Here is a 22717-nt window from a genome sequence, read left to right on the forward strand (position 1 = left end):
ATCAGAGGGACCGTGATCAAAAAGAAATCTGATGCTTTTAATAGTTTTATAACAAAAAAAAATCTGATAATAATCAGATTTTGAGTGTGCACGTAACCGAAGTACTTGAGGGTGAAGAATTATATAAGACTTGACATAAAGGTAAAAAAGATTGCTTATAATGCTATGGAGCACAACAGTGACCACCTGCTCTGGTTTCAAAAGTAAATTTTCCAATATTTTTTTCCAAAGACTTTTCGTTTTACTGTCGAGCTCCATCTATAGAGATACTAGTGCTTTCACCAAAAATAATCACCTATTGTAAATGTTCTCATTTCTACCTATGCAGGGCACTCAAATGGCTTCACATCCATTCACACAGCAGTGCACAGACATGGCTTTTCCACCTTCATGGTACTCAGAGCACATCAAGGAACCACTCACCCATTCTCACACATATTCATACACCAGTGTATGCAGACTATAGGGGAGAGGACACAAAGGTAGCATCTGTGGGAAGTGGAATTGCGCCGGCAACCTGTGGGTCAGTGGATCTAACTAAGCGTCCAATGATGTTTATACTTGGAGCAGGACTTGAACTGCCAAACTTCAGATCTGTGAACAATCACTCTACCAGCTACTGTCACCACACATGTTGGGATTCCATACTTTTTGGAAACAAGGCGGGTTGAGTGTCCAGCCCAAAGATACATTGACAATTTGCACTGATGGCAGCTGGGATTAAACTAGCAACATGTGGGACAGAGAATATAACCACTATACCAATGGAGCTCCTGCCACTCCACCCTGCTACTCTACTACAAACAAGTACAAGAACATGCTTTCTTGAACCAACATATTTCTGTTGTATGTGCAGTTCAAAATATTTATGTCCAGTTTATATAGTGCAGTGTAATTGTCTGTTTCGTTAAGTAGGCTGTACTGAGTGGAATGTCCCGTGAGTGCGGGTGGACGGGGGTGAACGAGGGCAGAGGGTGCACCGGGGTGCGTGAGAGGGAGACAGTGTGGGTCAATGTCGGTGATCATTCAAACCTGCAGTGTCGTCTGACAGAGAGAATCTCTCTAAATATTTACATGCTTATTCCCAGCACACACACATGATCTGATAACTGCTACACCAGTGTCCAACCCCCTTAGCCTCGTTTGCAAATGTTTAGAAACACAAAATCATTTGTTAAAGCTAAATGACAATTTTCTTAAGTTTTAAGAAAACATTATACCATTTTCAAATATAATACATATTATAATATGTATCTATGTGTGCATATATGTGTGATATTGACAATCCTTAAAAACAAATGAACAAATAAAACAAAAAAAGCCAAATAGCTGTCATAAGTGGAAAATCCCTTGTGTTTATTGATGAGGCAAGGAGCATTACAACAGTCCATTAGTGACTGTAAACATACAGTGAGTGTGAATATGAGGTGAGCTAACACATAAGAAGCGAGCACACACATGGACTTACTGCGCAGTAAGACCCGTCCGAACACAGAGTGGTCCCGGTCCATGGTGCTGCAGTTCCAGCGGTGGTGTCTGAACTGGTGCTGACACTCCCTGATCCACTCCTTGGTACCCTCCCCGATGGCCTGCATGATGTCAGGGTGACGCTGGCACAGCTGCCTCTGCTTACTCACTAAACCAGGGATGTTGTTACAGATGACACGTGCCCCAAGTGTACCAATATACCTTTGGACCAAGAAGCAACAGAAAAAAATTTAACTTTATCAAAAACTTGTCATAATCAAAACTGAATCAACTGACATAAACAATACATTTTGTAAGCAGTGCTTGATTTTTAAATCAAATGTTACTGGATCATATTTAGACTGGCCAAAATGGATATACATCCTCCAAAAACATATAGCTGATTCATTACGGAAACAAAATGTGCTATATTTTTAATAGTCTAGCAATTCATATTTGATTTCTCTTTCTATTCACTCACTTGACAAAAGCTACAGGCCAATATTAAAACAACCATCAGGGACACCAAAGGAGCATAAGCAGTAAGTTGGCCTGAGTCAGAGTTCACTACACTTAACGATAAAGGTTTGGACAAAGAGGGACTGAAACCATTTACTCTGCTCTCCAAATAAATAAGCACTTAACCTCTCCCTGTAAGTGTATGGCTGTTTAACAGCCTCCCAGTGAGATCTCTTCAGCTATTCACATAGTCACAAATCAGTGCTGTCACTAACTAAAGCCCCTATCCGCTTTGATTCTTATCAGTCCACCAAATCACCCCATTTTTCACACTGTAATAAAAGAAAGAGCATACTGAAAGCAGAGCAGGGTTCCCCCAAAATGAAGTGTGTGTATCTTGACCACAGCAGGTCAGAGTGGGAGCTGTGTGGTCGTGGGTTTTACGAGACTCTGTCCCCCTGTCTGACTCTGGGATTAGCAAGAGCATAGAGAAGAACTGAGTGCTCATCAAAGGAAGAAGAGCCACAGAATCCATTCACACTTCATTTTCAGAGCAGAAGATTGACCTGGGCAACTTTATAGGGTGGTAAATCACTGTCCAAAAAGGAGAACACAGAGAAGATGTGGACTAGTAAGGAACAACAAATCTAGCAATCACATATTTTTTACAAACCACAATCAGTATCTCCACAAATAAAATATGAATTTGGACTCAGTTCTTATAATTGCTCACAAAAGAACATTCCCTAAGTTAAATTTTAAAAAGTGAACACATTCACTCCTCTATATCATAGCTGTCTTGAATCCATACAAATTACAGTAGACCTAATAGGCATTCCTGCGCCCACTCCGCCCACACGCAGACACTTCGCCCTCATAAACACGCGCGTAGACGTTTTCTTGTATGTTATTACGCAGACAGAGTTTTCTGGATATTTTAGTGAAGTCCTGTTTGTGTGTGTGGTACCTGTGAGAATTAATGACTACGCTGCCTCCTCGTCTAAAGCAGGCTCCAGCTGAGCTCCACACGCGCTCAGTCTCCATAGCCACATTATTATTGAGTGTGGCAAGCCAATAAATACCAGGAACGTAGAAAACAAAGTTTAAATATTTCATTCAGAAAAAAAATTTAAAATAAAAATAAATAAATAAATAAAACACGTAACTATATGATTTTAACTTCAATTGGGGAATTCTGTACTGCTAAAAGGGTGAACTGGATTTGGCCTTCCTCAGCTTTATCTGATCATATTCCAGATGATGATTTTACAGGTCCAGTAGTCTACTTACCACCACGAAGAGTCCACTCGTGGCGTGATAAGCAGCAGCAAGAGCAGACATGCACTGTAAATCCGCGTAGGAATATGTTTGGGGCATGACGACCACCTGGGCGAGAGCCTGACCTCCGCTGTCCGCTCTGTTTTGACACTCAAAAAACGCTTCAGCCCCAACATAGCGTCCAGTACACTACTGAAATCATCCACTGATTTAAGTATAATAAAAACAATCTAAATAAAGTAAAAAACAAAAACAAACAAAAGTGCTTTCAGTAGATTTCTTAGGCGTTATCCAGTGCGTGCATCACAAGAGCGCTGCTACCGGTGCCATGTGCACACTATGCGCCCCCGTACAAGAATGAGTTTATCCGCAAGCAACAAGTGTCCAATCCCCGCTACTTCAACACACGTGCCCAAGGGTAAGTCCAGACGGTCAAGAAAAAAAAAAGTGATATCAGCAAAATCAGTGATATCACCGCTTAACTGCTCCTGCGTCTCCGATGGCGTTGTGCGCGCTGCGGGGTTTGGATGCTCACGCCGGACCTGTGCTTTATCAGAGTCAGCGCTCAGGGAGAGAGAGGGAGACATGAGGGAGGGCTGTTTATTGGGCACATGCAGGGGTTACTGAGTTTCAATGAGTTCTTCTCCCTGTAGTCATTCGAATGTCTGTGCTTTAAAATGACTGAATGCAGGGTCATAAGGGGTAGAGAATATTGTCAACATATAGGGCCTGAGCCATTACTTAAAATAATGCACAATAAAAACGGCTTATTATTCAAAACATACAATACCCAGTCTGAACTTCTGTTGATTAACACAAATGATTATTAGAGGCTAGATTTCCTACGTCATTACACCTCATAACATACATTTTTATTAATGAAGAGTTTTCATGGGTTTGAAGTTAGGGTTATTGTCCTTAGCAATTATCCATCGATCCATCTTTTGAATGCACAGGGAAAAGTCCTCACAAATTCCTTCACATTAGAAAGGAACCACGTCAAACTCATGTATAGAACTATTATTGATAATAATATGAACAGTTCTATACATTAATAATATTATTATTAAGCCCGAGCGCCAGAAGCTGCTAGTGTCCGGGAAGTGAAATGACGCGAAGTGACGTGCCCGTAGAATATTCTTCTTCTTCTTCTAATCATTTCTCTTCGGACCAAAACCCTTTTTTACCCAATGAACAATGGCACTGAACTGAAATTCGCGCTTCTCTACATTCTGGCAATTTCCGTTTCCCGAAAATAAATAAAATGGCGCCCCCGCAAAAAAAACAAAAACAAAAAAACAAGTAAAAAACATTATTACGGCAATGCCGTCCGCTGCACCAGGGGTTAGCAATATTGGATTAAAATTTGCTAAGCATGACTCAGCATTTTTATAACCTTCATACTTTTACGCATTCCTCCTAGGGCGTTCATCTGAACAGGCTCACATTTGGTACACATTATTTCAAGGGGTGGGATATCAAAAGTTATCCAATTTTTTAATATACGTCTTATGGTCTCTGAACAGTGAAGCGACAAAAATTGCCCAACATTTTCGGAAATTTTTGATTTTTACAAATTGCTCCCATTTGCACATACAAAGTTTGATTTCAGTGAAATTTTATTCACTTGTTAAACTCCCTGCCCTAAAGCGATTTAATATGAAAAAAAAATAATAATTTGGTGTATTAGTGCCCCTACAAATTGAAACAAAATTTAATATGACAGAACAAAAAAATATTTTTCCAAATTTTCTGAAAATTTTCACAAAATTTAGTTTTGGCATCTTGATCACAAAGTCAGTGACATCCAGACCATATTTTTTACAGCTTTGCCGTAGCGATGACATAAACTCTCTGTTATTCTAATGGTAAAATTACCAAATTGCACAAACTATGGCCAATTTCGCTCAAATTTTAATCGACTCTGAACAGATTAATATAAGAAAATACAAAAATGGGTGCAATTTGTATGGAAAGATAAAATGTACTTGCATAGACATTCAAAATTTGGTACACATATTTGTGACATGCTCTGGATTCAAAAATTCAATGATGCTCACATCCCAGCTCACGCTCTGTCGTCGCCAAAGGGACGTCCTGAGAAAAACTTCGATGCAGCCAAACCAAATTTTATAAACAGAGGCATCAAGGCAATAGGAAAAAAATAAAAAATTATGATGCCCCTTGACAAACTGGAAGTCCGCCATCTTGGATTAGAAAAAAAAAAAAAAAAAAAATCAACATGTTAAGGTTAGGGTTAAGTTAGGAGTTAGGGTAAGGGTAAGGGCTAGGGTTAGGGTTGCAACTAGGCTTAGGTTTAAGGTTATGGGTATGTATGGTTAGGCCAAGCATTAGTGTTGTGGCTAGGGAATAGGGTTGTGGTTGGGGTTTACACTTACTAGGGTAAGTGCGGGTTGCAGCTTTTGTGGGAAGCAGCATTTGCGGAGCACAGTGTAGGCACCCACAAGGGTCGACCATTGCTGCTTGCAGCTATGTTTATTATTATTATTAATTAATAATAATAATAATAATAATAATAATAATAATAATAATAATAATAAAAATAATAATAATTGAAAAAAAATATGGGAATGTTGGACTATGTGAGCCAAATGATTCAGTGTAGCAGTACACGGCTTAAATCCGAACCACATGTGTAAGACAGAGGGCTGAGGCAGCAGACAGGATCCTCTGTTCCCATCATGCATCTGGGTCTGTGCTTCTCTTCTTCTCTTGACTTGTGTTTTGGTTGTGAGCTGTCATCTCCCATCAAAAACTCTAAACATGTCTCTGTCCTTGCATAGCTCCTGACTCTGACCATACAAAAACTGCAGCTTTTTTGTTAACATAACATTTTCTATACTTTTAAGTAGATACTGTGACTGGAAGTAATGTGCAAATCCTTTTTGGAATTATAGCTGTAGCAAACCATGATTTTATCAAATACTTGAGAAAACAATTGTTCTGTTTATGCCAAATCAGCTGTGAATGCTAAGCTTCTTAATAACACATTTGTATTTGAGCTTACATTACTGCCCCGCACACTACATTGGCTCATGGATTGAGTTGGCTCAGAAGGTGAGGGAAAGACGCTTATCTGCACTATAGTTTATATTTTCACCGCAAATGCCAATGAATGCAAAAGAGCTTTCTGAACACTGGGAACTAGAATCCAGCTTTCTTTCAACAACAACAGAGTCAAGTGGCGTTTGAAAGAAGAGTTTGTCCTTATGAGACAGAACTGGCAACAGAATGCCGAAAGGAAAAAAAAATACTGCATGCATCAGAGGCTAAACATACAAATCCTGGAGATTCAAGTGCAAAATGAGCTCAAGTTGACATTATTTCAGTGACTATGTGTCTTCAGAAATATAACTATTCAGATTTAGATATATTATTAATTATTATTACAGTGGTTTCCAAAGTGGGAGGTGTGAGAGACTAAGCTGATTACATGGTTACTTTGGGGCCCCAGTTTGATAAATTGATATGGGAAATCATTACTGCAATTGCCACCTTGGTTATTAGTAATTAATCATAAATGCAGTGGGGGTTGTGGCTCATTGGTTCACCATTCAATCCCAATTCCAACAAGTGGATTCTGTTTTTGTGTCCTTGGGCAAGGCACTTCATCCACCCTTCCCATGAATGTGCCTGTGTGTGGATGATTGGTGGTGGGAGAGACCCATAGCATACATTGGAAGTTTCGCATCCATTAGTCTACCCTACGCAGCTGTGGCTGCTGAAGTATAGCTCACCACACTGACGTCAAGTGAGAGTGCATACAGTTTGAACCTATTTAAGTTAGACACAAGTTACAATTGAACTGTTATTCAGGGACAATTATGTCATGCTGTATATGGATGGGCCTATGCATCTGGAAGTCCTGTTAATTTATTGTCTTGTAAATTTAGATCTGCTGACAGAGATGTACCATTCAGGAGCAGGGCTGCGGTCCTGGGACGTTTGGCTCATGCTCAGAGAAGGTGTCATGTCCTGTTATTACTCCCTGTACCTCCGAGGGGGCCCCCTGATGTAAGGTTTGGTCCAGGAGGGAAGCTCCCTGATTCCATCTCATTAGATGCACCCAACAAAGAAGTTATGAGCAGAAAGTTTCAGGTTAAACTTGTAGAACATGACATATTTTAAAGTTTGTGTATTTATGACATATTTTACAGTTATTCTGAGTTTAGTTCAGAAGCAACCAGAATTGTATTAGACTTGAGAATTACAAGTGAGTCTCGTATTAGACTGAATAGGAAACCAGCCGCAGAGATAACAGACATATTCCAACTAGGGTATATCAACAATGCAAGCTTCATGTAGAGATAAGACAATGCACTATCTATTTCAGATGGCCATCATGTGTGCGGATGACACACAGAGCAGTAAACAGAGATGTGAGGGAAACACTCTGATGTCCAGGACATCTCAGACACGACAGAGGGACACAGGTATGACCCATGAGAGGCATGAGAGGCATGAGACCATCAGACGGAAATAATCTGGTGTCTACTTATCACCGCCTACTCTGAGACCAAATCATTTACCATATATTACCATTGTGAAGGTGAACGGTGCCTGACCATACAGCCTGCTTCTGACATAAAACCAACCAATAGCTGCTAATAATGTTTGGTAATACAAATAGACCATGATTAGGTTGGAGCAAGCTCAGTGCTGACAAGTTTCATGTTCTTGTGGGTTAGGGATGATCACATGGGAACCACAAAGCAATGTGAGTCAGCAAACATCAGACAAAACAACAGAATGACACTGAATCATTAGATATAAATATTAATGCATTTGAGACTCATTGTAGATGGTCCAGAACAGGGAAGGCTGTAAGCTGAAAAATGTGGAAATGAAATGAAATGTGGCAGCAAGTTCCAGGTGAGGAAAGTGCTTATTCAGAGACTTCAGTTTGAGCTTTGATTTGCTGAAGGCCCCATGTGAATGTGTGGTCCTGATTAACTTTAAACTCTAAGGTGTTTCTTTAATCTCATAAACCTCTGCTTCCTTTTAAGTTTTATGTAAAGTCAACATTTATTGAGAGAGGCAGAGGTCCCTTTGTGAGTTTACAAACATTGTCTTTTGGTTCTATTTGGCTTTTTGATTTTATAATATAGTGTAACTTGGCAGCACTGTTAACACTCCATTGACTAAACAGTTGTTTTTAGCCTAATTGATTCTATAAAAAAAGATATCTTTGTTTTCCATACATGTACAATATTTTATATTGTACCACGTAAAGTGCCAAGGTCCAAAAGGAGTTTAAAAAGACAGAACATTGCATAATATAAGAACTTTAAGAAGAAAAGTGAATATAATGTTTGTCTAAGAGGTTTTTCTGTCAGCTGTTTGAAGTGCAGTTCGCCTGTGTCCCACTGCAGATCTGTATGATCTGAAATAGGCACACGGCCACAGTGATGAGAGCAGCTCTAACACACTACAGGTGCTCAGAGCAGCAGCCCAGCACGTTTGAAGTCTGGGCCAACTGGGATCTCAGCCCATCTCTGACCAGCCCACTGCGCACACATTTGATTTCCATTTACACTGATGCTATTCAATTGATTTTTTTCCTTCTTTTTTCCAGTTCTGTTACAAAACAACATATTTTATGGGTTTTGGTAAGTTAAGATTCAGTTCTGTTTAAGTGTTGGTTTCACCTATACTCACCTGCCATAAAGTAAGTAGGGCAATTATTTTTGGTGCAGTCCATCTTAAACATTCCTCTGAGGTCATGATGTTTGAGTCACTGTCAAATATTTTAACTGTATTTAAAAAAAATGGTCAACATGCATATTTTTCATCTGCTTTGCCCATGCTTTGTGCAAAGTTTGGACAACCTCTGCTTCATGAATCTTATGTGTGGTGGTAAAATGTCCAAAACCTTCTGAGCTTTGACACCTTGATGTATCGTCTCTCATTTATCTTTATATGCTGAAATCTCACTCTCTAAAACAGCATATCTGAACAAACTGAAGGACACGTCATGATTCCTCCATCTACAACTTTGAGACAAGATTGCGTTTAGACACAAAGAGACATTCCTGCAGTGATCTTGATGCATGAGGTCAGTAATTGGCATAATACATGTTTTCTACTATCAATGTCTATATATATTTAAATTATTATTACAGATTTCTGTTTTTTATTCTTTTGTGACAACAAAATATTGGTTATTATGTATAATTCAATACATTCTTTTAGTATTTACATTAAGTGATTCATTTTTATTTTACTGTACACAGCTGTATGGCTGTGCAGATCTCATTAAAGGCAGGGAAAAGGAGAGAGGCCACTACATCTGGCTCCTGTTAGCCATGAGCGTATAAAAATCAAATGTGGTTTAGACACACACACTCTCACTGGGAGGTAGGACCCCAGCATGGTGGTCACAGCTCCTCAATGGATCTGTAATGCCAGCTTTAGTGAACTTATGAGACAGTGAGGGCTCAGACAGGATTGAAGCACCTGGCACAAAACTAATAACAAAACACAAAATGAAATCTGTAAAACCTTGAGGATTTGCTGCTGTCTGACTGAGATGTCCAGAAATGATATACCTAATATTCCATGTAAATTATGGGAACGGATTGAATCAATTGATAATGTGTATTGCATTAAAAATATACTCAGCTGGTTTTGAGTCATTAGCCTTGTTCACATGCACACCAAAACCTGATTATAATCAGATTTCTGGACCTATAAGATGATTTAAATGAAATGTAAACTGTAACATGTAACATGTTAACTATAAAATCTGATGTGAGTAATCAGAAGAACCATGATGAAAAAGAAATTAAGATTTCATTTAAATCTTATAAATCCAAAAATCTGATATTAATCAGATTTTGAGTGTCCCTGCAACAGCAGTCACTGACTGAAGACTAGATTTCTGACACAGAGTTTGATGTATTCATATGTTGCCCCAATTAATTCTTTCATTGGACTAAATTCAGCCTAACGCAAAAAGGGGAAAATCCAAATTGGATCACTGATTGGCTTGCATCTTATAACCGCTGATGAAGAGTGGTTTTAAGGCTCAAGTGTGCCATCTATATGCAGCCTCAATGTGTGTGACCACTGTGTAATTAGCCTGCATGTGTCACTCTAGCAGCTGACACCAACATCGAAATACAGGAGTTATAACTTACAGACCGTGCCATCATTCACACACTACTGTAGGGCTGTTATTCTTTAGTTATCTATTGACAAATCATTATTTTATTAAAATTATAGAAGTTTGGGGAGTTACTGGACAGGTTAATGCCTTGTCACTTTATAAGGATGGTGATGACTAGAACTTCTCTGCATACATAGTAGTCTTTGCACCACATTCTCATAATTTTGAGAGCTTTTGCTGGTACCATGCCGTACAGGGCATGTCTTTGGTCAAGTAAGAACATAGTGGACAGCCTTGCTCTACTGTAGTAATTTTTTGTGTAAACTTACTATAGACAATCACCTTCACATTCAGAGACATGTCTCTTGTCCAGACGTCTGCAATGTCCCGTTGGGTTAAGCCTGAGATCACAACGGTCCTGACTTTGGGAAGGGAAATACAATTGTATAAACGTGATGTCTGATGCTAGTTCTACAACTTTCTACATATTATGACAAGGTAAACTGTTTTTAATTAGATTGGGTTTGGATGTACAGTCTATGGTTATACCCATGATGGTCACAACCCACTGTCAGAAGCTTTAAGTACATTTCACCTGTCACTTACCTGTCAGGATGAAACGTGAGCTCTCAGTGAGTGTGATGGACAGCCCCCTGGTGGTGTGGAGTAATATCACACTCAGATACAATGAGCCTGCCCCTAGTTTGAGGCTCAGACGTGCTGCCTGCTTCAGTCAACAGAGTTCGGGTACTTCCACTTTGATCCCATTTGAACAACTTTTTGTGCATATGTCTCTGAATTTACTTACACTCAACACATATTTCTGAATTGGATTTGGAAAAAATAAATATATCACTGTTGGGATACTTGGCATCTTGATACTGATATGCAATACACCCATATCAAGCAATATAAAGAGGAAACACATGTTGACAGCTCTTTGGTGATCTCTCTCTGATATGTCCACAAATAAAAGCTGCACTAGAGTAACTGTGAGCTGTCAGATGCAATATTACCATATATTATTATTAAAACTGAATCGAACATGGAAAAATGACAGCATGGGTCATTATTACAATTGCTATTATTACATATATGGGAACAGATTATTAATATAGCTTTCAACACGAGAACTTCACAGGCTTTTGAAATGGGCTAAAGAAAAGAGAAGAGAGGAGCATGGAGGGGTGACTGATTGCAGGGCATTGGACCAAATGCAAACCAGAAACTGTGAGATGTCAGAAGTGCAATGGATTTATACTTTATCTGCTCCCTTGAGATCTGCCACACATACAACAGAACAAAAGAAAAAGGCAAGGGATGTGAAAAAGTATGGAGCGAAGGGTCAAGGGTCAAGCAGTTTGAGCGGATTAGTAAAAAGAGCCTCACAAAGATGAGCGAGGGGCGTGTCCAGGCACAGTACAGGGCTATCAGATGGGACTTATTTAGACCAACCTTTGTGTGGTGGGTGCCCACATCTGCCCTCCGCATGTTGGCTCCTCTGGGTGGGCTGCTGCCTCTGCTGCTGTGTCCAGGAGCTCTATTGGGTCATCTTCTGTATAGGGGTCACAGCATGTATCAAAATCAGAATAAGCTTTATTGCCATTGTCAGTGAAATGTATAAACATATGAGTTGCTGTTATTTTGTGAAAAGTAATAATAAAAGTATCAAGAACAAAATATAATACATAACTGACTGGATAAAAAATACAAAGTGTACGATATGGACAATGTAAGTAATTCAGAATATCATTAAAGGTGTTATGATGTGTTCATGAATCCAACAACAGAGGGGAAAAACTATTTTAGTGGCAAGACCTTCTCATCCAAATGGACCTTAATCTCCTAACCAAACAGTGAGAAGGGTTAGATGATTCTATCTGCACCTGAGGTATGTAGATCCTGCCTAGTGGGATTAGTAGGCTTTTCTCTGTTACCTCATGAAGCAACCCTCTGCAGAGCCATCTTGATGCGGGAGCTGATGGTTGACTCCCATAAGGTCCTGGATGACGGTAGTGCGGAGCAAGTGGAAGTACACAACCATCTCCACTGTCTTAAGGGTGTTGAGCTCCAGGGTGCTGCATTTGCACCAGGACATCAGCCAGTTCACCTCCCTCCTGTAGGCAAACTCACTGTCCGTCATCCACAAACTTGACCAATGCTGGTTTTACAGATTTATGGTTGGAGGTATAGCAGTTAGTTTTAGGGAGAAGAGCAGGAGAGAAAGTACACAGCCCTGTGGAGACCCAGAGCTGATTGTCTCAAAAACCTGCTGCCTCACCTCTGTCAGGAAGTCACTGATTCACCTGCAAATGGAGTCGGGCACGTTGAGCTGAAAGAGCTAGTCCTAAAGCACGGAAGGGAGGATGGTGTGGTGTTGATACTTAGGGAGCCTAGGTGCTACAGGAAGAGGTGGAGGGTCAGACCTGTTGGCTCTTCTACACGAACTGCCAGTGGACCAGAACAGTGGAGGTAATGGCTTTGAGGTTGGACAGGACCAATAACAAAGACTACTGCTGCAAGTAGTTGAAGCGGAGAAGTATTCTCTGCGTCCTTTCTCATGTATCTTCCTGATGTTGCTAATAGACATGCTACTTTTAGTCATTTCAATACACCTCAATAACCATAAAGTCTAGCAGGCCTAGCCTTCATTTGTTTACTAGCTTGACTAATAATGTTTTAAGCTTGACAAATTTCAGGGGCACACAACATACTCCTGTCCCCCCAGCACACACACATCCACACAGGGCACTGGCACAGACCACCAACCTCTCACTCACAACTCGGCCCAGGACTGGTCCGAATTATGTTCTCTCCCTCTCTGCCTCTGATCCAGGCCTCAGTGCTTTATAAATCAGCTGCTCTCTGTATCCTGACAACATTTTTTCTTCCCCAGCCAGCAGCGCCAAAAGGCTCTCCACTCTTCCAGCTTTTTCAATGACTTTGATTTGGACTGGCCAACACACGTTTGAGGAGTACTGCAACCTGGACACAGTTAACATGGAGCAGGTGATGCACTGGATGCTAAAACTCAAGACATGGTTCCTCCTAAACACAGCTGTAAAACCTTTATGGATATGTCAAGCAAACTTTAAATTTACCCACAGTGCATTTTGGTGGTGATATAAGGTTTGTGTCAGGTGTAATAAGAGTTATTTAGTTATGCCTAAACAACCATAGAACAGGACTGATAACTGCAAAGCTACAAACCAGGGACAGATTGTGAACCAAATGCAAATAAAATTTTAAACAATATGTCACCAAGGTGGTGTGTAATGTCATGTGCAAACAGTATACAAAGCTAGTGCTGTGGGTTATGTCAGGGGCTATCTATATAAGTTAAAATAATATTAAAAGGTCACTGTGAGCTGAACTCATAAGGAGAAACATACCCACATGTTGTTAATACCTTAGTGCGTCAGACCAACAGGAAGACCCCATTACAGCATTTGCAGTTGCCAAAAACTTTGCAGTTTTGCCCCTGTGGCCCCTGATAGCAATCTACTCCCTTCAGTGGGCACTACTCAGGCTGGACCACTATGTAACAGCCCCCCAGAGAGCTCATAAAATGGATTTTAACAGACTCTTTGCACTCAAGATAAGAACAAATTGGACCAAACTTAATGCCAGATTCCTTGAGATGCAGGTGGACACATTCACACAATCCATAATGATTTAGACCAGTTAATGATGAGCTATGCTACAAATCACTCATTCATCACTGCATATATATTACATTTAAATATATACTCTGCACTGATCTATGCAAATACTATTTCACAATAACAAGTCAAGGACTCCCATATTTGGATTCATCTTGATTCAACATGTAGTTTTCTTGATAAAACATGATGCAAAAGTATCATGTTACTGCTTTATAATAGCATAGTTTTCATTTTGTTTTCTTGTTATACGTTGATATGTTGAATTTTGCATCATGTTATGACAAATTTGTTTCAGATAAAGTTTTAATATGGACAAAACTCTATCTATGTTATATATGGATAACATACAACCTATTATATATATGGATAACATACAACCATTGTCTATATGGACTACTTGAACAGTATGGCAGAGCTACGGTTTTATATCAAATAAATAAATAAATAAATAATGAATGAATGAATGAATTAATTAATTACAGTGACACTAACTTACATGACCCCCCTTCTACAAATTTTTTAGAAAATATTATTCTTATTACTGGACTGGATTAGCATATACATAACGTATGTAACAACTTATTAACTTGTTTTCTGTAAATATAGCCTAATGTAACAGCCTAATAAAAAGGTCATTGAATGATCCATTGCTGCCTCCATGTGGTGAAAGATGATAAACGCAGTAAATGTAGACTGACCTTTGGACATATTACAGCTGCAGCTGCTTCTCTCTGTTCTGGGTAAATTGTTTATTCAGAAGTGAATGTGATACGTGTGTTTACCATGTGACTCCCTGTCCTGCTGCTGAGCTGAGTCATGTAGGTCTACTGTTAAGTTTCGATTTTCCAAAAGCGAGAGGCGCGACACAGACACGGTGTGTCAACATCATGCATTGTACCTTTGAAGACTGGAACTCGTCCTGAAAGGAAAACGAAAACACTTTGTATTTCCTAGTTAGACTATAAGACATAACATTTAACACAACTGGACTGAATGCTGCAAAGGCTACCATTTAGGCTGGCACTATGGTGGTTAAGAAATCAGCTAAACAGTTACGTGAGATTGGACTTGACTTCTATGAATATTTAAAAGAGACAAATCGAGCTTCATGTACGCACAAGGAAACGCTCAGAGAAATTTACAACACCGAGTTTAGAAACAGGTAAGTGTAAATTCTGACTTGGACAAAACTGAACTACGAACTAACTGAAGAAAATTAATTTTAGGACTGATGGTGAAAGGGATCCATGCTTTGGTTCAGTGCTGTTTGCCTTAAATCGATTTAATCTGGTGATAAGGTTAAAAGGAGGACGCCTTCGTTTCCATCCAGAAGTAAGTCTATGCAATATTACTTTGAATTTACATATGCTACCAAACTCTATGGAATCGGGCTATCCTTTGCCTGTATGAATTACAGAATCAATTATAAAATATGAATACACTATTAAGAATGATTCAGTTCAATAATCTCAATTGCAGGTACAGGCTTTGTATGTGGATCAATGGAGTTCAGGAAGAAGACAGTGTCCTCTGGACCAAAGAGAGGGGACTGCAGCAGCCCCTTCTGTGATTGAATACTCTTCTCCAGACCAGGCAGAGACCGGGGTTCGAGCCCGCAGGAATCTGGCCTGTGAGCTACTGAAAAAACTCAAGATACAGAGGTAACACTTGTCAGTCATATTTTTCACTGTTGTAAAGTATCACCAGTCAGTTCGCTCTTTTCCAATATAATATAAATACAAGTACACATAGTTTTACTTCATTAATATAAGAGTATTAATTTAATAAAATAATTAATATTTTGGTTAGGGACTAGATGTATACTAACATAACAAAGACAGAAAAGTGAAAATGGCCGTCATTGCAGAAATAATGTAGATCTTTTGCCCTTATTTAGCTATATGCTATTTTCCACCTCTATTCCTTTGGTAGGTATAGACAGAAGAACAGAAAACTTGATGCCCATATGCACATTAAATAACACTATTTACACAATGGCATCTCTTGAATATTATAAATTATATCAATCAGGAATCAATAGTAATACCTACTAAAATAAAATTATCCAATTCATCATTAACAAATGAATCAATAAAATAAAGAAGCTTCAAAGTCATCATTAATATCACCTTTTAAAATGCACAAACAATAATCATATAATCGTAATTATTGATAAACTTGGCAATAACACTACTAATTAATGTTAAATAACAATAATATCACTGTCTTTTTTTTTTTTTTACTAAACTAAATTGCATGGTGTGGTGCGTGCAGGGCTGAGTTCACCTCTGACAAACATGGCATTAAGATCACTTCTGAGGAGCTGTTCACAGATGGAAAAATGACTCTGAATGTGGAAAGCCTGAGTGAGGTATCAAATGCATAAACACAGGCTGAACCCAAGGTAATGATGTGAAGTGACTAATAAAAAATGCAAAACTGCCTATGGTTTGTTTGCAGTACACTGTGTACCTAAACATTGAAAACACCAGCAACCAAACAGTGCATTTTATCTACTATACTGCTCTGCACTGGCTCCAATTCTTCTCTCTGGAAGATGAGCACAAAGTTACCAAGAACAAACCCCTGGCTCTCCATTCAGGTAACTGATATATACCAATGATTGTATCCAAGAGTGGTGGTTGTCATTCATGTCTGTTAACTAAAGCATGTCTATTTAGTTATTTTAGTTAGTCTCTCTCTCATAAGGTAGCAATATTAATTTTGCAATATTCTCACTGTATTGGTCTGTTGTATTGTATTTATGTATTTATTAATGTTTCATCCATTGCTTATTCAGTTTAAATGTTTTCATCACATGTGTAACTGACCCCAGGACCTATATCACAAGGCCACCAGTCCAGCTCCACATATCTATGTAGCTGTACAGACAGGCGTCATACTTACCATATGCCTGTAGACTGACTCTGGCATTCTGTTGTTCCAGGAGAGCACTATGAAATCAAGGTTAAGTTCAATGGCAGTGCGATTGGATTCCACCCAGTGACACTTGCCTTTGAATTCAAATCCGACTTGAAATCTTCCACATCTTTTCACATTGTGCGTTTTATTGAAGCTCACTGTATGACCGCATTGGGCAAAGAGTTGGCCCCTGTGGCCGTCTTCAAGCCTCAATCACTCCCTGCATGGACCCCTGCAACTGAGTTACCTATTGTGGATGGGCAGCCTCCTGAAGGGTATACATTCACCCAATAAAAGAGTTATTACTGGTGTCATGATTCTCATTGTCACTTCTCACCTCTCAGCATGTCTGTGATGAAGCTGAGAAATGAAGTAGCGCTCAAACCATACCATATTCCCGACTTCATGAACCCTCTCATTAGAGCACTCAAAGAGCAATCATCCTACAGTGATAGAAGGTATCCACATGCCAAAGCATAATTAAATAACACTGTATTTTAAATAACACTGTGTTTAACAATTGTTTTTTGTTTTAAGGAAAGGCATATTGGAAGGCCCTCTCAGCTGGGAGAACTATGCAGAAAAGTTTAAGTTGATGCTTTATCTGGAGGAGCTTCAGATGGAGGTGGATATCCGGAGATACAACATACCCAATGATGACCAACAGGAGGCAACAATGGAGAGACAAAAAAAACTTCTGGTCCTCAAGGTACTTTGTGCAGGATTTACTGTAGACAACTGTAAAGTACTGCTAATGGGATTCCAAATAGCAAACTTTTCCTTTTGTAGCTTGGTTGCCCCTATCTCAGACACTGATCTTCTATCCTTACAGAGAATTTAAGTTATTTATTAACCATTTGTTTGTTAGGTTCCAGGTGTTGCTGAGAATCGTCCATCTGTGCTTAGAGGTGACCAGCTGCTGGCCTATCCTGTGGGAGAGACAAAGAAGAAATATCGAGGTTATGTCCACTCTGTGCAACTGGACAGTGTCAAATTGGGCTTTAGCTCAGAGTAAGGCATATGCGTTTATTTTATTTGAAAGGTTTTAACGTTCATTATATTATAATTCAAATGTGATCATTTGTCAGACTACTGGATATCTTTATAAAAGGCATGAAGTTCAACATTGAGTTTGTTATAAATCGCCTTACTCTGAGAATCCAGCACAGAGCAGCAGAGTTTGCTGTGAGAAATGGACTGGCCCCAGTGTTGTTCCCAGCAGCACCCCCTTCACCTGCCCCACAACAGACTCTTCCTGATCTCATGTGGGTAACTATGAAAAATTGTTCTGTCTAATAAAAATGAGAAGCATGAAAATAAAACTTAATCAAAAGGCATGTAATTAACATTTACTTTCTTCACTTCACTGCAGGCTTTTTGACAGGAAGCTAGAGAAAAACCCAGAGCAGTATCAAGCTGTGCAGCACATTGTTGCAGGCTCATCTAAGCCTGCCCCTTACCTAGTGTTTGGTCCACCTGGGACAGGTACTACTGAATGTGCAACCATGCCACATTCATTTCTAAAGTGGTTTACATGTGGGCCCCGTCAGAGTCCATCAAAACAGAGGACTAGCCTCAAGGGTCCAGAATACTTTGAATTTGAATCCACAAAACATTAACTCTAACTAAAGTTTTCAGTCTGGTTTGATTCCATAATGTGTAATCACAGCTGTATTTGGGAAGACAGTCAGATACAAGGCAGCCCCATGTCTCTGTCCATTACCAAAATACTTAATGTCATGCACATGCTCATGCACAGGGGATAGAGTGTAGGAGGCAGAAAGTGTCTTTCCTACCAGGACTCAGTTACATAAGGCCAAGGTTTGAGCTTGAATAATTTCACTTTTCGTGATAAAGGCTCACTATTAAAGGAAACATTTAATAAATTATTGTGTAGCACAATATCACAACAGCAGTCACAGCACAGGGTTAGTGACAGTATTTAATCTTTTTTGATGTTATGACTTCACTGACAAGGTCAATCTACTATCTTCCAAAACTGTAATGTAAATGCAATACATTTTTAGGCAAAACTGTGACAATGGTGGAGGCCATCAAACAGATAGAGAAATGCAAACCCAACTGTCACATCCTGGCATGTGCCCCTTCCAACAGTGCTGCTGATCTCCTCTGCAAAAAGATACGAGATCATGTGGATGTGTCTTCAGTATTCAGAATGTATGCCAGCAGCCGCAACCCAGAGCTAGTGCCAGAGGAGCTCAAGGTGAATTTGGTTATCTGCATTTGAATTCTTTGTCACATTGGTTTGATTGTACTAACTAACTAATTTAAATTGCATTTGTGTGTGTGTTTTTCCTACAAAGGCTTGCTCTAATCTGGTTGGAGAATGTTATGAATATCCTGCAAAAGAAAAGCTTATGGAGTATAAAATTGTGGTCACAACATTGTTAACTGCTGGAAGGTACATAAGAGTCCTTCACAATTGACTTGGACTTAGAATTTTAAATAATATTAATAATATTGTGCAGGCTGGTATCAGGAAACATCCCCATCGGTCACTTCACTCATATGTTTGTGGATGAAGCAGGACATGCTGTTGAAACTGAGTGTATAGTGCCACTAGCAGGTAAAGCTGGAAAATTGTTCATTTTATTTAATTTCTTTTCACATTTAATGTGTTGTTTAACTTTTATTGTTAATGTAAGTAATTAATTCTACATATTATTTTATGATGAAAAATGCAGGACTACTCCATCCAGAGACTGGTCAGGTTATTTTGGCTGGAGACCCTAAACAACTCGGGCCCATTATCAGGTCTCCATTGGCTCTGAAATTTGGCATGGGTGAGACAGTAACCATGAGTTTTGTCTACAGTAGTGCCTGACTTTGCTTTGACTTTCTACAAATGTACTGTGTTCACTGCAGGGCTGTCTCTGTTGGAGCGTTTGATGACAGACTTCCCTCTTTATCAGAAAACCAATGACATGTTTGACAACCGTTTTGTGACTAAACTTCTCCGCAACTACAGGTCACAATAGCAGAAATAGTAAAATAAACTAATTAATTTATTGCAAACTAAATCATCTGTTGTTTCAGGTCCCATCCTGCCATTTTAGAAATTCCCAATGAGCTCTTCTATGACAGAGAACTGCAGGCATGTGCTGATGAGCAGCGCAACTTATATTGTTACTGGGAACACCTTCCAAAAATGGTAAACTTAACCCAAGCCAGCCTGACCCATTGACTCTACTGAAGTGTTTCTGAAACCCCTGTCATATTAACCTCACTTCAAATTCTACTATATTCAGTTAGAATTTGATATTAGTATTCTCTCTATCTCTTTTTATCAAATTACATTTTATTAGTACATGATACACTATTGTCAACAAAGATAAAGATAATTCATGGTTAACTGTTAGCTCATAATATTTTTGTTGATTGTACATTTTAGGGTTTTCCAATAATCTTCCATGGAGTGACTGGTTTGGATGTTCGTGAGTCCAGTAGCCCGTCATTCTTCAACGCCGCAGAGGTAGATGTGCTCATGGATTATGTGAAGAAACTTCTGCAAACACAGGGAAAGAAAGGTATTTCTAAAATCTTTCCACGAGACATAGGCATCATCGCCCCCTATAGGAAACAGGTGAGAATAACTCACATGAATACATGAAAGAATTTTTTTAAGCATTATCAAAAAAAAAAGTGTTTCCATCACAGGTGCAGAAAATTCGTAAGGCGCTTCATATAGTTGAGAAGGACTTTAAATTTATGTCCTTGGATGACCTAAAGGTGAGTATTAAAATGTATAATGTTTATAATAAACTGAACAGACTGCGTCAATTTGATGTGTGCCTGGCAGGTGGGTTCAGTGGAGGAGTTTCAGGGTCAGGAGAGGAGAGTGATCCTGGTATCCACTGTTCGCAGCAGCTCTCAGTACGCTGAGTTTGACAAGAAGTTCAAACTGGGATTTGTCAAGAATGAAAAAGTAGATATTTCAATTTTAGTGTAATAAAAGTTTTTGTTAAGAATGCTCTAACATGCTTTTGTTTTAACCAGAGATTTAATGTGGCTATAACTCGTGCCAAAGCCCTGCTGATCATCGTGGGAAACCCTGTAGTGCTGAGATCCGACTCTACTTGGGCACGGTAGGTCTCAGGGATCAAGGGTATGTGATTCTAGAGGTGGGTTATAAAACAAAATGGTCTTGGAGATATACAAAATTAGAATACCTGAAATATAATCTTTCAGATAAGTCTATACATTCTGTGCAATATTTAAACCTCAACCAAGACATTCACATGCCTGTTTTAATACATTTCATATGGACTGCAAAAATATTGTCATTGAGATATGAATTTTTGTTATGGAAATATTTACATCAGTGATCTTTGACTGGGTTTAGGTTGTTCATTAATGGTCTTGGATTTTTTAACTAGCTAACTAGTTATGTTATTCAAGTTATTTTATGTATAAGACTCTGGCCTTGTGCTTCCTTCAAGTCTGTTTCTCATATCAATCTTAACTCATTATTCTGATGATTGCTGACCCAGCCTTGTGCTGACCTGTCCTTGGAGGAGGTTAGGTCTTATCCTATGTGCTTGCATCATTCCTGTTCCTTTTTCCTCTTTGTAGGGTAAAAACTCAGTATGCACTCTTATGTTACAACTTAGGGACAGACGACTCTGTCAGGGACTGGCAATTCTGTGACTGTGCGCACAACTGCTTTGAAAAATCAGACTCCTTGATTCTAGACAACTTTTCAGTTCTTTTATTGTTTGTAGTCTAGAAATTCCACAACATCAGTATCACCAAATTTTATCTACTGTGATTCCAGTTTTCTCCAGTATTGCCAAGACCAAGGAGGCTACAAAGGTTATGTCCAAACTGAGGAAGATGATGATATTGTGGAAAGATGTGCATCATTGTACCTCGACATGACAGAAGAAGGTATTAATTCATGTTGATCATCTGTCTTTGTGTCTAAGTCATGTGGTGCTAGATTAGCCTGCCAGTTATTTGGCTTTTTCCATTGCCTAACTGTACAAACATATATGAACTAAAATTGAATATATACTATATAAATATGTTATTGTGTTTTGACAGTGACGACTGCAGAGAGTGTTATACAACAACAGCTGAACCCAGAATGGAGACATGAAATGTGATGACCAAAAAGCACTGTTTAAGAGGATCTGTGTACAACTTTTATGTCTGCTCTACCCAATCTGTGGCTCTACCTCAATTTATCCTTATAATAGCCCTGTTTATTGCTATTAAATTTATAACAGTTAAACTGGTAAAGGAGGTGCCTTTCTGTGTTTTTTAACTATAGAAAACTGGAGCAATAGAATTAAAAGAAAAATCCCCCCACACATGCACATTATTATGTCACAGAAAGATTTGTGACATAGAATCACCACTGGTCCAATCTGATATTGCTGCATTTAACAAAAATATATATTGTATGATGTATTGTTGTCTACATTTGCAAGCATATGGGGTAATAAATTATAGCCTACAGTTATTAAATTGCATTTGTCTATCATTGTAACAATTTCTTCAAAAGTGATTGTAACTGCACACAATGGCAAGCATACAATCTTATCTTTTGTACACTTTAATAAAATTCGTTCTCTGGAAACTTTTTGTGATCCATTGTTTAAAAATATCTGAATTATTACGCGCATATAGGGAGTGATGGGAAGAATACTTTGAATTTGTATTTAGTTACAGAATACTGAGTACCGGCTGCAATAAAATGTATTTTGTAACATGGTCCAATCAGATTACTGTACTCTGAAAATTTAAACTCTTTTAACGCAGATTAAAATGATAG

The 22717-nt window shown here is 38.9% G+C and overlaps 1 protein-coding gene and 2 long non-coding RNA genes across 4 annotated transcripts; 2 read left to right on the forward strand and 1 right to left on the reverse strand.

Moving 5' to 3' along the window:
• The first annotated feature begins 7904 nt into the window (after positions 1 to 7904).
• On the forward strand, positions 7905 to 14027 carry LOC129412334 (uncharacterized). Its single transcript, XR_008633673.1, has 4 exons — positions 7905 to 8097; positions 8801 to 8834; positions 9172 to 9280; positions 13230 to 14027. It is a non-coding gene; the product is annotated as an uncharacterized LOC129412334 (long non-coding RNA).
• LOC129412333 (uncharacterized) lies at positions 11404 to 14749 on the reverse strand. The gene is made up of 4 exons (XR_008633672.1): positions 14697 to 14749; positions 13103 to 13318; positions 12271 to 12450; positions 11404 to 11888 (listed from the first exon to the last, which is right to left on the reverse strand). It is a non-coding gene; the product is annotated as an uncharacterized LOC129412333 (long non-coding RNA).
• Positions 14750 to 14815: 66 nt separating this feature from the next.
• On the forward strand, positions 14816 to 22522 carry LOC110164873 (putative helicase mov-10-B.2). 2 transcript variants are annotated; one of them, XM_020930007.2, is made up of 23 exons: positions 14822 to 15160; positions 15225 to 15330; positions 15478 to 15659; positions 16273 to 16369; positions 16459 to 16600; positions 16946 to 17195; positions 17265 to 17378; positions 17458 to 17629; positions 17789 to 17931; positions 18009 to 18185; positions 18293 to 18405; positions 18948 to 19144; positions 19245 to 19342; positions 19410 to 19507; positions 19626 to 19724; positions 19807 to 19909; positions 19978 to 20092; positions 20333 to 20524; positions 20599 to 20670; positions 20741 to 20866; positions 20938 to 21026; positions 21716 to 21828; positions 21985 to 22522. In XM_020930007.2, the coding sequence occupies exons 1-23, from the start codon at positions 15024 to 15026 to the stop codon at positions 22044 to 22046; spliced, it is 2997 nt and encodes a 998-aa protein (XP_020785666.2). In that variant the 5' UTR covers positions 14822 to 15023; the 3' UTR covers positions 22047 to 22522. The 2 variants fall into 2 exon arrangements, with proteins under 2 accessions (XP_020785667.2, XP_020785666.2); XM_020930008.2 differs by lacking the exons at positions 20938 to 21026; positions 21716 to 21828; positions 21985 to 22522 and having other exon boundaries at positions 14816 to 15160; positions 20585 to 20670.
• Positions 22523 to 22717: the final 195 nt, after the last annotated feature.

This window comes from Boleophthalmus pectinirostris, unplaced genomic scaffold, assembly GCF_026225935.1.
Source record: "Boleophthalmus pectinirostris isolate CB_2022bp ecotype Guang Dong unplaced genomic scaffold, ASM2622593v1 HiC_scaffold_8, whole genome shotgun sequence".
Lineage (NCBI taxonomy): Eukaryota > Metazoa > Chordata > Actinopteri > Gobiiformes > Gobiidae > Boleophthalmus > Boleophthalmus pectinirostris.